Below are 16182 nucleotides of genomic sequence, written 5' to 3' on the forward strand. Positions count from 1 at the left end.
TGAAGACGGGGTCTTGCTATGTTTCCCAGGCTGGTCTTGAACTCCTGTCCTCAAGTGATCCCCCTGCCTTGGCCTCCTGAAATGCTGGGATTACAGGCAATGGAAACATGGCCTCTGGCTGAAAAATGTTTTATGTTTAAGTTAATGTAGCTGCTGAGGTTTGACTACTTAAATTTACAAAGCTTGATCTACTTTCGTTTATTTTGTGAGAATGGGTATGTATTAACAGAACTCTTTAAATCACCGTTCAATTGGTATTTCTTGAGAATCCATCTTATTTGTTAAGAGTTGAAAGCTAGAGCTAATATTGTTTCATATTTCCTGAATTATCTTGAAATGGAAATATATCAGTATTTGGTAATGGAAAGGAAATGACAGCCACCATGATAATAAATATAAAATTCAAAATCTCTATTTTCTTTATAGTTAGTTATTCTAGATGTGTGTTGCCTCTTTTAGGCTTCACTTTTGGATCTGAAAGAGCATGCTTCTTCTCTGGCATCCTCAGGACTGAAAAAGGACTCACGGCTTAAGACACTAGAGATTGCTTTGGAGCAGAAGAAGGAGGAATGTCTAAAAATGGAATCACAATTAAAAAAGGTTAAAGAAAATTTTTTACATTTTTTTTTGCTTTGCTTTAAGAGCATAGTAGATAACCTTAGGGTGTTTATAGGGAATAATTTACCAATGGAGTAATAATCCCCAAACTTTAAAATACCATATATGCCTGAATTAATTCTCTTAGCATTCTTATTCTACTTTATTTTATTCAAGATAATCCCCTAAATCATAGAAAATTAAATTGACCGTTCAGAGAAAGACAATAATATGCAGCTCCCTTGTGGGTAAAATATGAGACCACAGTGTGAAAATCTCAATTACCTGATATTTTTCTTCCATTAGAATCAGGCTTCTGCCAGATGCAGAACTACAAAAAGATCTTGATAACTACAAAGAAGATCTTAAATACTTGAAGGAAAAAGTCAGCCTATTGCAAGGCGACCTTTCAGAGAAAGAGGTTAAGCTTGCCAGAATATAATTAGTTTGTTTGCTTAATCATTGCATTGTGTCTGTTTGTTGTTGGTGTTTATATAATGCAGGTATATTTTAGTAGAATAAGGCCTGTGGATGGAAGGCTTAACTTTAACTCGGTATTTTAAGGATGATTATTCACTTGTTACGTCAGCTTCTTTTGTCCAAAGGTGATATTTTATACAATTACTGTAATTCCAGCTTCTTGGGAGGTTGAGGTGGGAGGATTACTTCATGCCAGGAGTTGGACACCAGCCTGTGCCACAGATTGAGACCCCATCTCTTAAAAACAGAAAAAAAGAATAAGTGAGCATGTGTTTGCTAATTTAACCTATGGAGTAAGATCTGAGACTCAGAACAGTTATTAAATATCCTGTTTCAGATTTTATCTCATTTTGGAGAATGTTAATTTCCTAGCATTTTTTTTAAAGACAGGGTGCATATTGTCAGAAAGTTTTTTTTTTTATTTGTTATATTTTTAATTTTTCATAGCAATTTATTAGGCCTAGAATTTTGTTATCTTCATCTTCTACATTAGGGTCTATTTTTTTGCTTTATAGTTTCTTTGTAGATTTATGTGAAGGACTATTTGGCATATTTTCTTCTTGGAAACTATTACTTGTGTATTATTAGTGTTCTAATTTATATTTATTCAAAACCCTGTGCTTATCATTGAAATTTTTAAAGTAAGATTTATTCTCTGTTTTGTTTGGAGTAGGAAATGACTGGTCTTGAGGTAATGATAATTGAAGTCATTTTTGACCTATTTTATAGCTTAAGAATTTATATTCTGTATCTGAATGTTGGCATTCCGTGTCTTCAACATGAGATAATATCCTCAGAATTTATTAAGGAAAGGATTGAAACTTAACTTTTGAGTTATCAAATTCTTATTGTCTTTTTTCTTTTTTAGGGATGGGTCTTACTCTGTCGTTCAGTCTGGAGTGCAGTGGTGTAAGCATAGTTTGCTGTAACTTCAGACTTATGGGTTTAAGTGATCTTCCTGCCTCAGCCTCCCGAAGAGTTGGGACTACAGACCCATGCCACAACACTTGGCTAAGTTACAAAAAAAATTTTTTTTTTTTTTTTAACAGAGGGGTCTTGCCATATTGTCTGGGCTGGTCTCAAACCCCTGCCTCAAAAGATCCTTCTGTCTTGGTCTTCCAAGACTGGCAGCAAGGCCACTAGGCTCAGCCTTGAGTTAACAGAATTTTTAAAATGCTTAATTCTTTTTTTTTCTTTCTACGGTGAAATATTTATTTCTAGACTCTGATTTTTTTTGTTGAGCCTTTTTTTCACCATATTTTTTTAACTGTTAATTTTCTTTCCCATGATTATCCTACTCTTAAACCATTTTCTCTACTTTTCTTTCTTCTTTTCTACCCAATGCTTCTGTCTTTAGCATCCTATAGTAGTGTGGGGCTACTCATTCAAGCCAGTCAGTGAGCTAGCCAAATGGTACATAAAGTCCCAGTTGTAGTTTTTTCTGGCTTTTGTGGGAATGACATTTTTATCCCCCGATAGATAAAGGAATATGTTTAACCTTCTCATCTCTCCCTTCCTGAAATAGGAACTCTATTGATTTTTTTTAAGATTTTTTTTAATGACATTTTTATCACCCGATAGATAAATGAATCCTTCTCATCTCTTCTTTCCTGAAATAGGAACTCTATTGATTTTTTTAATGATTTTTTAAAAAATTATTCCTCTCCGAAGTATATTGACGTTAATACAAAATAGAAACGTTTCTCTTAGACCAAAATTTTTCCTCATACTTTGGGAAGTGTTTGCATTTCTGCTGCCTTTGCTTTGTTTTGTTCTTAGTGAGTTAATTCATTCAGGACTGCTTCTCTTTCCTTTTATTTCCACCGTGTTGTGGCTTTTAGCCACACTGGTTTAGGGTACAGTTTTGCTAACACATTAAAATGTGTATCTGCCAGTAGAGTCTTTTATAAAGGCCATGCTTAGTAACTGCATTTTGACAACTGATGACACCTGAAACAAGAAATTGGTAGATAACTTCATCTTGAAAGTACCTCTGTTGCTTCCACAAAGAATTTAACAAAATGTACATAAATGTTTCTCTTTTACTTTGAATCAGAGATTGCCTAAGCATATATATTTACCCCTTTAATATTTTTGAAACCATTTTAAGGGGCTAAATATGTTTTGTTGTTTATTGAATAAGGAAAAAAAACTTGTCTTAGTCTTTACTTTCTCATTAAATAGGTTACGTGGTAAAAAGGTTGATTTCTATGGGAATACGATTATCTGCATGGTTTTGTAATCTTACATGTTTTACTGTGACATGTATGAAATACAAAAGAACAAAATCTTTGCTTCCAGTGTATGAGTATTGCGGTTTTAATAATGTAAAAGGTAGGTATTTTTCAGAACAAGGCCTGTGGATGGAAGGCTTAACTTTAACTCAGTATTTTAAGGATTATTCACTGTTACGTCAGCTTCTTTTGTCCAAAGGTGATATTTTACACAAATATTTAATATTGTTATTTCACTAACGTTTGTAGCTTTTGCTTCTGAATGTTTTTGACCTCACATTCTAAAAGCAAGGTGTATAGATTATCTGCATTTTTAAAACATAGGTTAACGTACAGTTAGAACTTAATGGATAAGAAAGGGGAGAAGAGAAAGAATGAAGCCATGAAATGAAATAACTTCATCCAGAAAATACCTTTCATACTGATACTGTGATAAGTAACTCTATGCACAGAAGAAATGCTTGCATCTTGAATTAAATGTCATATTCCACGATTTAGAAATCCATTTTATTTTTATTTACTTTTTTGTGACCGAGTCTCACTCTGTTACTCAGGCTGGAATGCAGTGGCATGATCTCAACTCACTGAAGCCTCCACCTCCTGGGTTTAAGCAATTCTCATGCCCCACCCTCCCAAGTAGTTGGGATTACAAGTGTGCGCTACCATGCCGGGCTAATTTTTGTACTTTTTAGTGGAGACAGGGTTTTGTCATATTGGCCAGGCTGGTCTTGAACTCCTGGCCTCAGGTGATCCACCCACCTTGGCCTCCCAAAATGGTGGGATTACAGGCGTGAGCCACTGCACCTGGCCTAGAAATATATTTTAAAGGGATGTTTATAACACTGATTTGAAAAATGTGCCTTTTTTGGAGTTTGTATTGTAATTTATAAAGTTGTAAGGATCTTTAAGGTGGTTTAAAATTCTTAGAATTTTATTTAAAAGTACAAATTAACTCAGCAAGAGTTTAGATGTAAACTACTCTGATACAGAATTTGTTGTCATAAGGGAAGGGAAGGTTTATAGTATATTTGATTTTCTTTTCTAGCTTGATTTATTTTGTCTTTAAAGATTGTCATTTAATATTCTTTTATTATCTTTATTGTTATTATTTTATCATTTTTTCGTAGAGGCAAGGTCCCACTATGTTGCCCTGGCAGATCTTGAACTTCTGGGCTCAAGCAGTTCTCCACCTTAGCCTCCCAAAGTGCTGGGATTAGAGGCGTGAACCACTGCACCCGGCCTCATTCCATATTCTTAATCATCTTCTGGGCTACATTTAGTCTTAGATTTATATTTAATTACTGATTAATATCTCTTCTTCCCATTTTTTCTTTTCCTACCGTTTAGGCCCATGGGCTGTTTTACATCAAATGGAAACTAGCCCACTGCTTTTTGCATATTCATTTTTTCTACAAATAATTGAGTTTTTACTCTGTTAGTTACCACACTGGGCACTGAGGATATAATGGTGGACAAGACAGACCTGTCCCTTGACTCATATAATTTATAGCCTCTATCAGGAAGATAGACACTTAAGAAGGTAATTGTAGTAAATCACATGGTGTGAAGTAAGCTTATATCAAAGAAAACTTAACCTAGGTCAAGGTCATGGAGTACCTCCTAACAGAAGTAACCCTTTCTAAGCTGAGACCTCAAAGAAAGGACTCACCAGCATGTATGAAGACCCAGAATGCTGATATGTAGTAGTTATATTTGTGGAGTTATAAATAATATATTTATAATAAATTATTAGAAATCAGCATTATCTCAGTGACACTAAATGGCAGCTGGCCGTCACGTTTGTTTACACAGTCATCTTTTGTGCCCCTACATCAAGCCTCCTCCTATTGCCTTTTTCATCACCTTCTTTCTTTGTAGATACTGAGAATTTTCTCAGTTACTTCCGCTTTTGTTTGCATTACTTCTGCGTTTGTTTGCATCTTCATTCTGTTCCCTTTTTTTCTTCCCTCCCTTTATGTGTAATATGATCAGCTTTCTATTGAAATATCTCCTGATCTTGGTACTCCTTATGTTTTCTTCCCTCTCTCCTTTTCTATTAGATGTACTGTATTTATAGCCGCTTTCTGCCCATGAAAGATTGACTGCTACAGGAGTTTCTCTTCTACAATTAACAACTCAAAAGCTGGCAAACCATGTGAAACAAGTGATTTTAGACATTGGACAGCATTCAGTGCAGAACACTGATCTCTTCTTACCTTCCAAACTTACATACGATTTTTGTTTCTTAAAATATACTTCATATGTTTATCAAGGTTAAGGGTTAGGGAAGTCTATATTTAAGACAGATAAAAGATTTTTGTTTTTTCTACATGTGTGAAGGCTTAAACAAATGAACTTGAGAAAGGACTTACCTTAAAAGTATAGCTGTTACTTTCACCAAGCGTTTAGCACAATTTACCCAAACATTTCTCATTTACTCAAGGTAGTTTGCTTCAGAGCTTTCTGAAATATTTCCTAAGAATATATATTTTCTCCTTTAATATTTTTTCAAACCATTTTAAGGGACTAAATATATTCTGTGGTCTATTGAATAAGAAAAAACAGCTTTTGTCTTCTCATTAAATACATTCTGCCTTCCAGAAGAAAAGTAAGGTCTTGAAAATTAGTTTGTAATTATTGAAACTGTTTTGTATTCCAAAATGCATTAACAATATTAGTTGACTTTTATAACAGGATCCTGAAGAAAATTTTTTTTTCTTAGATCTTAGTATGGTTCTTTAAAAAATTTATTTTAAAGATACATTTTTTCTAATAGTGATGGGGCCTTACCCAGGCTGGTCTTCAACTTGTGGCCTCAAGCAATCCCCCTGCTTGGGCCTCCCTTAGTGCTGGGATTACAGGCTCAAGCCAGTGAGCCCAGCCTTAAGTGTGGTTCTTGATTTCTGAATTCATTTGTTTCTTCCATATTATTTTGTAAATTCTCTAATCCTTGCCTGAGGGAGGTACCTGTGTGGTGGTGGTAGCAGCTATTTTCTTAACCTAACTCACATTTTTATGGCATCACACTTACAGTATCTATATGGTTCTAGATGTCCAAGGCCATGTGATTCACACAAGTTAGGTAAAGCAGCATAAAGGAGATGGAAATGGAAGTTAGTCTAGTGGGAATTAGGTCTCTGCACTGGTCCAGCCATAAGATCAGCAGTGAGTCCTGGTGTTGCCTTTTGATATTATCTTGGAGAGATCAGTAACAGTCCCATGACTTGTTAGTTTGTCTCACTAAATTCTGAAGCATCTTTTGGCTTATGATGATTTTTAATCTAGTAATATTCAGAGATGTATTATTTAAAACAACTAATCTATTTGAAACCTAAGATAATTCTCCATTTATTACTAATATTTTTCTATATAATACTTAAGCAGATAAAAACCTTATAAATTGCAGACTAGCTGTTAGATATTTGATAATACAATTCTTAAATTGGAATATAAATAGTTATTTGGGACACGGTTTGCCCATTGCCACCTGTGTGTGTCTGATAGGATTGAAATGCTTTTCTTTGTTAGGCACATGAGGCAGCATTGGAAGCCAGGGCCAGTCCAGAGATGAGTGACCGAATACAGCACTTGGAGAGAGAGATCACCAGGTACAAAGATGAATCTAGCAAGGCCCAGGCAGAAGTTGATCGACTCCTAGAAATCTTGAAGGAGGTGGAAAATGAGAAGAATGACAAAGATAAGAAGATAGCTGAGTTGGAAAGGTAAGAAAGGGGAGCTGATTGGGACTCATGAGGTTAAAGTATGGTTTTAAAAGTATATGCTTTTGGGGGTATACTTTTTCAATGTATTTGACTCTGAATTTAGGTTCTTGAGTCCTAGCTGTTAGCTGCCTTTTTTCTAGGTCAGTGTACATTCTTTGTTGCAGTATCTAAAAGGAACATAGAATGGGAGTAAATTGGGAAGCTATGGACTGCAACATCATTGATAGGCAAAAGAGAAAGTATTCATTAATTTAAAATTAGTGTTTTTACTGGCAAATCAAGAGAACAAATGTTTACTTTTTAATTTCTTCATATAATGAAAAAATGATCCTCAAGCATAAGGAGTTAATCTTTTATCCCTGGTTGAGACTTTCATTGTTGAGCAAATGCTCCTTTGGGATTTTTAGACTTTTCACAATTTTTATTGTTGAAAAGCAAGCTGTTACATCAGTGCATTAGATCAAAATTAGGAGGAGAGACACTTTGAGGACAATTTAGGAGCCTTGGATGTGTTTTTTATGAAGCTGTCTCTTACTTGGAATTCTTCAAAATATTCTGTGTTTGAACAAATCTAGGCAGACAAGTATCTTTCTTAGAAGTTTTTTGGTGTTTTTTCTTATTATTTTATGCTAAAGGTCAAGCACGTGCCTCTTCACCTCTTCTTTGACACCATGTAAATTTAAAAGTGTGCAGAAATAGCTCTGCTGGTAGAACTTTGTTAATTATCTATATTCTGAACAGCCAAAAAGACTGACAGTGACAGAGCGGTGTCACTAATCTACATGGCCTTTTGGGGACTGATCCTTAAGAATATTTTTTTTTCATGCTCTTGAAGGCCGAGAAGTATTAGAGTACTTCCATAAATTTTTTACTAAGTTTTGAAGTTTTGGGTTGACTTGATATGGTCCTCTGAAGTTTTTTTTTTTTTTCCCATTCTACAGTCATACACTTTTAACTTTCAAGAAACCAAAACTAGGCTGGGCGCAGTGGCTCACATCTGCAATCCCAGCACTTTGGGAGGCTGAGGCGGGTGGATCACCTCAGGTCAGGAGTTTGAGACCAGTCTGACCAACATGGAGAACCCTCGTCTCTACTAAAAATACAAAAATTAGCCGGGCATGGTGGCAGGCGCCTGTAATCCCAGCTACTCAGGAAGCTGAAACAGGAGAATTGCTTGAATCCGGGAGGCGGAGGTTGCAGTGAGCCGAGCTCACACCACTGTACTCCAGCCTGGGTGACAAGAGTAAGACTCCATCTCAGAAACAAACAAAAGAAACCACAACTATAAAGTCTAACCTTCACAGCCCTTCACTGTACTGAAAGTGTAAATTACATGGGCTGATTGCCTGCTCACCAAAATACAAAGGATCTTATTTTGGTATTAACTGTACTCATTTTCTTCAGTTCTAGATGAGATATATGGATAAAATTCTTTAAGTCAGAATTTTAAAATTGCTATCGCCTCAAGATTTGATTATGTGCACTTTTTATATCTTCATCTCTGAACTGCACTCTCCCCTACAACACACACATGCATGCATGTATATATATGCCCTTACCCCTTACATACTTGTGTGAATACATGCCTCTCTTGGCTTTTGGAAAGGCCTAAAATCTGCAACAGTACTGCATAGATACTAAAAATATAGTGCTTCTGATTGATTAGTGACTTTCCACTAAATATATTTCCACGAATATATTCCACATTCCACTAAATATATTTCACTAAAGAAATTCCTTGAATAAGTTTTATTTTATGGTTTGATTTCTTGTATTAGAAGTCTACATTTGTAACTACTGTTTGCTATTCCAGGCAGCTTGCTTGAAAACGCTTTTTATTCATTTTGGGTACCAATATTGATTTTGGGAGATGGTTGTGAACAGAAGGAGATTAAGAAATAGGACTAAGTCTGTATTTGATATCCAAAGCGCAGCAAATAGCAATTTTTATTACCACTATATTTCTCACATTTTTAGAAAGAGTTGTAAATGATCTACTCTTTCCACAGAATGTAACTCTTTCAAAAGTTGGAAAAAGCACTTTCCAGTTCTGTCCTCTGGCCCTATAGCATTATAATTTTGTTTTAGGATTTAACACAGTTTCTTGGCTACTGGAAAAAAAAAAAAGGAAACAGCTTTCATAACTCAGCTTTTGCTACCAGCTTTGAATTTGTGACTTGGTAACACAGTTTAAGATGTTGAAGAAACAGTAGAATCATAGAATTTGTGAAAGTGATCTAGCATAGCATTTTATGGAAGAGGAAACCGAGACCCAGAGAAGTTATCCCTGAAGTGACACAGTGGTTGAGCCAGAGCTAATAGAATGGGGTTTGTAAATTCCAACTCAATTTTCTTTCTGTTCTGCCAAGGTTAGTTATGTTCTTTTTGGACTTCTTGGCAACTGTTATTTGAAGGCTCCTTACCCTTAGGTGATTTATTCTTTTACCCCTTCTAGACCCAATGTCTTAAGCAGAAGTGGCTATATTTAGTATTATGGCTTGCTTACAAACTAAGGTAGATTTTAGTTTCACTTATGCCCTTGAATGCCATTTTTATAAACTGAGCTCTTCTTATTTTAGGAGATAATCAGTGCATTCTGTGTCAAAGACAGTTGGAATTATATTATGCCTCTTGTTCCCAGATTTAGTACTGCTTTGCATGTGTGTGGCTTCTGTGTTTCTTACTAACCATTTGCATCTTATGTTGTCATTCCATTATTTTCTGTGTGCGTGTCTGACTCCCTGTAATTTATCATTTGACTTTCTTCATCTTTCTTTTTGTCTTATCATGGTCCTGTTCCATTGGGGTTTTTGGTGTCTGTGTGTTTATATGTGTATGCTCCTTCTGCCCCTTGGCCATACTGTTTCTCAGAAAGCCAATCTCTCAAAAATTGTACCCTCCGCACCAGGTTTCTGTCCCTGTACCATCAGGGAGTTTTGTTGTGGACTTCCTGGGAAAGTGAGTATTATATAAGGCTATAGTCTTATGCTAGAGTGAATTGCTGCTGCTGCTCTTGCTACTGCTGGGGCTTGGTTGGAATTTAGCTTGATCAGAATTAAACAACAGCTGATTTTATGTCATATACCTTTTGAACTATACGTCTTTAGGTACCCTGATTTCTGATAAAAATCAGTCTGTGTTTGTTCTGGTAAAGCTCTGATATTGCTAGTTGTGATTGTTTTCATCTTTGTTTCTAGCCCATCTTTTATTTAGTTGTTCTTATGATGAAATACTCTTTTTTATTTAGTTGTTCTTATGCTGAAATACTCTTTAAATAGTTCCTCAGCTAATGTAACCGTAGTGCCACACTGTAGATTCAGCATGTAGAATTAATGTCTTAAGGATGTTCAGCAATCTACTAAGTGCAAAAATAAAAGCAGACTGTTACAATAATTGAACTCAAGAAAATCCTTAGTATTCTTTTCATTTTATAGTGCTTCTTATATAAGGACCTCCAATATTAAAATGTTCAGATTATATTATGAAGGATTCTCAGGCTTGTTCTTTGTGATCTAAAGAAATAAATGAATAATTTCTTCCCATTTTGGCCGTTACAGAAAATAGTAGTTCTTGTTAGAAGATGATTTAGTGCTATATTACACTCTTGACCCACTGCAATTTTAAATGGAGGGTTGGGGAAGCCCACTAATATATCTGTAAATTTAAAATATTTTCCCCAATTAAATCTAAGAAGTAGTACTTATAAATTTATATTCCATACTGTGGTGCATATTAGTTGGAATTCAGTGAGAAGCAGAACTAGTAGGGTGTATATATATATACATACACACACACACACAGAGATACACACACACACACACACACACACACACACACACAGTCATATATAAACACACACCGAAGCATACATGCCTACGTATATTAAGATATTTATTACAGAGAATAAAGTCTTAAAAAATTGTGGGGTTGGGCAGGCAAGACTGAAATCCCTGTGGAAGGCTGTCAGGAAGAGATGATCATGAGCAGGATGGAATCTTTTGTAGCCACAGCCAAAGTGGTCCACAGGCAGAATTTCTTTTCTTTCCTGGGGAAACCTCATCCCTGTTTTTAAATTTTTCCAAAGGATTCATTTATGCCTATTGGGATTATCTAGGATAGTCTTCCTTACTTAAATTGATTAGAGGCTTTAATTATGTCAGCAAAATACCTTCACAAGCACCATGTAGACTAATATTTGATGGAGTAACTGGGCACTGTAGTGTATAGCCAGGTTAATATTTCAAAAAAGTCATCATCTGGTGGTTCTGGATACTATAGAAAAAACAAACAAACCAGAGCTTGAAAAGTCATTAGAAAAGTAGATGAATTTAGATTAGCTTCAGGAACCCTGAATGTAACTGAGAATTTGTCTCCTAAAAGGAACATATTAGAGTGTCTATTTAGATTAATAAGGAGTAGGATTTTCTTTGGTATAATTTTTTTAGGTTTTTTTAAAATTGTACTTTAGGTTCTGGGGTACATGTGCAGATCATGCAGAATTGTTGCATAGGTTACATATATGACAATGTGGTTTGCTGCCTCCATCCCCCTGACACCTATATCTGGCATTTCTCCCCATGTTATCCGCCCCCAACCTCCCTACCCCTTGCCGTCTCTCCCCTAGTCCCCCCCAACAGACCCCAGTGTGTGATGCTCCCCTCCCTTTGTCCATGTGTTCTCATTGTTCAATACCTGCCTATGAGTGAGAACATGTAGTGTTTGATTTTCTGTTCTTGTGTCAGTTTGCTGAGAATGATGGTTTCCAGATTCATCCATGACCCTACGAAGAACACAAACTCATCATTTTTCAAAGCTGCATACTATTCCATGGTATATATATGCCACGTTTTCCTCATCCAGTCTATCATCGATGGGCATTTGGGTTGGTTCTGGGTCTTTCTGTTGTGAACAGTGCCGCAATGAACGTATGTGTGCACGTGTCTTTATAACAGAACAATTTATAATCCTTTGGGTGTATACCCAGTAATGGGATTGCTGAGTCAAATGGAATTTCTGTTTCTCGGTCTTTGAGGAATTGCCATACCATCTTCCACAATGGTTGAACTAGTTTACATTCCCACCAACAGTATAAAAGTGTTCCTATTTCTCCATATCCTCTCCAGCATCTGTTGTCTCCAGATTTTTTAATGATCACCATTCTAACTGGTGTGAGATGGTTATCTCAATGTGGTTTTGATTTGCATTTCTCTAATGACCAGTGGTGATGAGCATTTTTCATATGTTTGTTGGCCTCATATATGTCTTCTTTTGAAAGTGTCTGTTCATATCCTTCACCCACATTTGGGTGGCTTTGTTTGTTTTTTTCTTGCAAATTTGTTTTAGTTCTTTGTAGATTCTGGATATTAGCACTTTGTCAGATGGCTAGAATGCAAAATTTTTTTCCCGTTTGTTGGTTGTCAGTTCACTCTAATGATTGTTTCTTTTTGCTGTGCAGAAGCTCTGGAGTTTAATTAGATCCCATTTGTCTGTTTTGGCTTTTGTTGCCAATGCTTTTGGTGTTTTAGCCATGAAGTTCTTGCCTATGCCTATGTCCTGAATGGTTTTGCCTAGGTCTTCTTCTAGAGTATTTATGGTGTTAGGTCTTATGTTTAAGTCTTTAATCCATCTGGAGTTAATTTTAGTGTAAGGGGTCAGGAAGGGGTCCAGTTTCTGCTTTCTGCACACAGCCAGTTTTCCCAACACCGTTTATTAAACAGGGAATCCTTTCCCCATTGCTTGTTTTTGTCAGATTTGTCAAAGATCAGATGGTTGTAGATGCGTAGCGTTGCCTCCGAGGCCTCTGTTCTGTTCCATTGGTTGATATCTCTGTTTTGGTACCAGTACCATGCTGTTTTGATTACTGTAGCCCTGCAGTATAGTTTGAAGTCAGGTAGCGTGATGCCTCCGGCTTTGTTCTTTTTACTTAGGGTTGTCTTGGCTATGCGGGCTCTCTTTTGTTTCCATATGAAGTTTAAGGTGGTTTTTTCCAGTTCTTTGAAGAGGGTCATAGGTAGTTTGATGGGGATAGTGTTGAATCTATAAATTACTTTGGGCTGTATGGCCATTTTCACAATATTGATTCTTCCTAACCATGAGCATGGAATGTTTTTCCATCTGTTTGTGTTCTCTCTTATTTCCTTGAGCAGTGGTTTGTAGTTCTCCTTGAAGAGGTCCTTTACATCCTTTGTTAGTTGTATTCCTAGGTATTTTATTCTCTTTGTAGCAATTGGGAATGGGAGTTTGCTCATGATTTGGCTCTCTTTAAGTCTGTTTTTGGTGTATAGGAATGCTTGTGATTTCTGTATGTTGATTTTATATACTGAGACTTTGCTGAAGTTGCTTATCAGTTTAAGGAGATTTTGGGCTGAGATGATAGGGTCTTCTAAATATACAATTATATCATCTGCAAATACAGACAATTTGACTTCCTCCTTTCCTAACTGAATACCCTTTATTTCTTTTTCTTGCCTGATTGCTCTGGCTAGAACTTCCAATACTATATTGAATAGGAGTGGTGAGAGAGGGCATCCTTGTCTAGTGCCAGATTCCAAAGTGAATGCTTCCAGTTTTTGTCTATTCAGTATGATACTGGCTGTGGGTTTGTTGTAAATAGCTTTCATTATTTTGAGATACGTTCCATTGATGCCAAGTTTATTGAGAGTTTTTAGCATAAAGGGCTGTTGAATTTTGTCAAAGCCCTTCTCTGAAGCTGTTGAGATAATCATGTGGTTTTTGTCTTTGGTTCTGTTTATGTGGTGAATTACGTTTATAGAATTGTGTATGCTGAACCAGCCTTGCATCCCGGGATGAAGCCTACTTGATTGTGATGGTTAAGCTTTTGATGTGCTGTTGCAATTGGTTTGCCAGTATTTTATTGAAGATTTTTGCATCTATGTTCATCATGGATATTGGCCTGAAGTTTTCTTTTCTTGTTGAGCCTCTGCTGGTTTTTTGTATCAGGATGATGTTGGTCTCATAAAATGATTTGGGAAGGATTCCCTCTTTTTGGATTGTTTGTAGTAATCTCTGATGGTGGTCTGTATTTCTGTGGAGTCTGTGGTGATATCCCCTTTATCATTTTTTATTGCATCTATTTGATTCTTCTCTCTTTTCTTTTTTATTAATCTGGCTAGTGGTCTATTTTGTTGACCTTTTCCAAAAACCAGCTCCTGGATTTATTGATTTTTTTGAAGGTTTTTTTGTGTCTCTATCTCCTTCAGTTCTGCTGTGATCTTAGTTACTTTTAGTCTTCTGTTAGCATTTGAGTTTACTGATCTCGCTCCTCTAGCTCTTTCAATTTTGATGATTGGGTGTCGATTTTAGATCTTTCCTTGCTTCTCATGTGGCATTTATTGCTATAAATTTCCCTCTAGACACTGCTTTAAATGTGTCCCAGAGATTCTGGTATGTTGTGTATTTGTTCTCATTGGTTTCAAAGAACATCTTTATTTCTGCCTTCATTTCACTATTTATCCAGGCAACATTCAAGAGCCAGTTGTTCAGTTTCCATGAAGTTGTGCGGTTCTGAGTAAGTTTCTTAATCCTGAGTTCTAATATAATTGCACTGTGGTCTGAGAGACTGTTGTTACGATTTCTATTCTTTTGCATTTGCTGAGAAGTGATTTCCTTCCAATTATGTGGTCAATTTTAGAGTAGGTGTGATGTGGTGCTGAGAAGAATGTATATTCTGTGGATTTGTAATGGAGAGTTCTATAGATGTCTATTAGGTTTGCTTGGTCCAGATCTGAATTTAAGTCCTGTATATCTTTGTTAATTTTCTGTCTCGTTGATCTGTCTAACATTGACAGTGGAGGATTAAAGTCTTCCACTGTTACTGTGTGGGAGTCTAAGTCTCTTTGTAGGTCGTTGAGAACTTGACTTATGTATCTGGATGCTCCTGTATTAGGTGCGTATATATTTAGGATAGTTAGCTCTTCTTGTTGCATTGATCCTTTTACCATTACATAATGCCCTTCTTTGTCTCTTTTGATCCTTTTTGGTTTAAAGTCTATTTTATCAGAGACTAGGATTGCAACTCCTGCCTTTTTTTGCTCTCTATTTGCTTGGGAAATTGTCCTCCATCCCTTTATTTTGAGCCTGTGTGTGTTCTTGTATGTGAGATGGGTTTCCTGAATATAGCACACTGATGAGTTTTGACTTTTTATCCAGTTTGCCAGTCTGTGTTTTTTGATTGGAGCTTTTAGCCCATTTACATTTAAGGTTAATATTGTTATGTGTGAATTTGATCCTGCCATTTTGATGGTAGCTGGTATGTTTTGCCCGTTAGTTGACGCATTTTATTCAATGTGTTGATGGTCTTTACCTTTTGGTACAATTTTGGAGTGGCTGGTACCGGTTGTTCCTTTCTATATTTAGTGCTTCATTTGGGAGCTCTTGTTTTTTTTTGGAAAAAAGAAAGAAAAAGAAAAAAAGAGAGAAAGAAAGAAAAAAAAAAGAATGAAAAAGAGAAAGAGGAAAAGAAAGAGGGAGAGAGAATGGGAGTCTTGCTTTATTGCCCAGGCTAGAATGCCATCTAAAAATGGGTGTTCAAAACCTCTTTTATGCCAATAATTGTGCCTAACAATGGATACAGGAAGGAATAAGGGAGGAAGATAACAAACAAGCAGCCAACCAATATTTCATTTAAACCTGTGAAATGCTGTGCAATTACTGAGGAGTGATTTAGTTCCAATTATGTAGTCACTTTTAGAGTAGGTGTGATGTAGTACTGAAAAGAATGTATGTTTTGTAGATTTGGGGTGGAGAGTTCTGTAAATGTTTATTAAGTTTACTTGTTCCATGTCTGGAGTTCAAATCATAGATGTCCTTGTTAATTTTCTATCTCGTTGATCCGTCGAATATTAACAATGTGGTGTCAGAGTCTCCCGCTATTATTGTGTGGGAGTCCAAGTCTCTTTATAAGTCATTAAGAACTTGTCTTATGTATCTGGGTGTTCCTATATTGGGTGCATATATATTTATGATCATTGACTCCTGTTGTTGCATTGATCCTTTTACCATTATGTAATGTCCTTCTTTGTTTCTTTTAGTTCTTGTTACTATTAAAGTCTTATTTTCTCAGAGACGGAAGTTACAACTCCTGTTTTCTTTTCTTTTCTTTTTTCTTTTTTTTTTTTTTTTTTTTTTTT

The 16182-nt window shown here is 36.0% G+C and overlaps 1 protein-coding gene across 13 annotated transcripts in view; it reads left to right on the plus strand.

The window, feature by feature from the left end:
- Positions 1-16182, plus strand: part of ERC1 (ELKS/RAB6-interacting/CAST family member 1) — a 540801-nt gene that overhangs the window by 210969 nt on the left and 313650 nt on the right. For all 13 annotated transcript variants that reach the window (XR_001830105.2, XR_001830104.2, XR_005202930.1 and 10 more), the window contains 2 exons: positions 460-600; positions 6840-7033. Coding sequence is in view for 9 of the 13 variants with exons in the window: in XM_017545489.2 (XP_017400978.1) it covers positions 460-600; positions 6840-7033 (335 nt within the window). In the remaining 4 variants the exon portion in view is untranslated. The remainder of the gene's footprint in view (positions 1-459; positions 601-6839; positions 7034-16182) is intronic.

Source organism: Cebus imitator, unplaced genomic scaffold (genome assembly GCF_001604975.1).
Source record: "Cebus imitator isolate Cc_AM_T3 unplaced genomic scaffold, Cebus_imitator-1.0 Scaffold179, whole genome shotgun sequence".
Lineage (NCBI taxonomy): Eukaryota > Metazoa > Chordata > Mammalia > Primates > Cebidae > Cebus > Cebus imitator.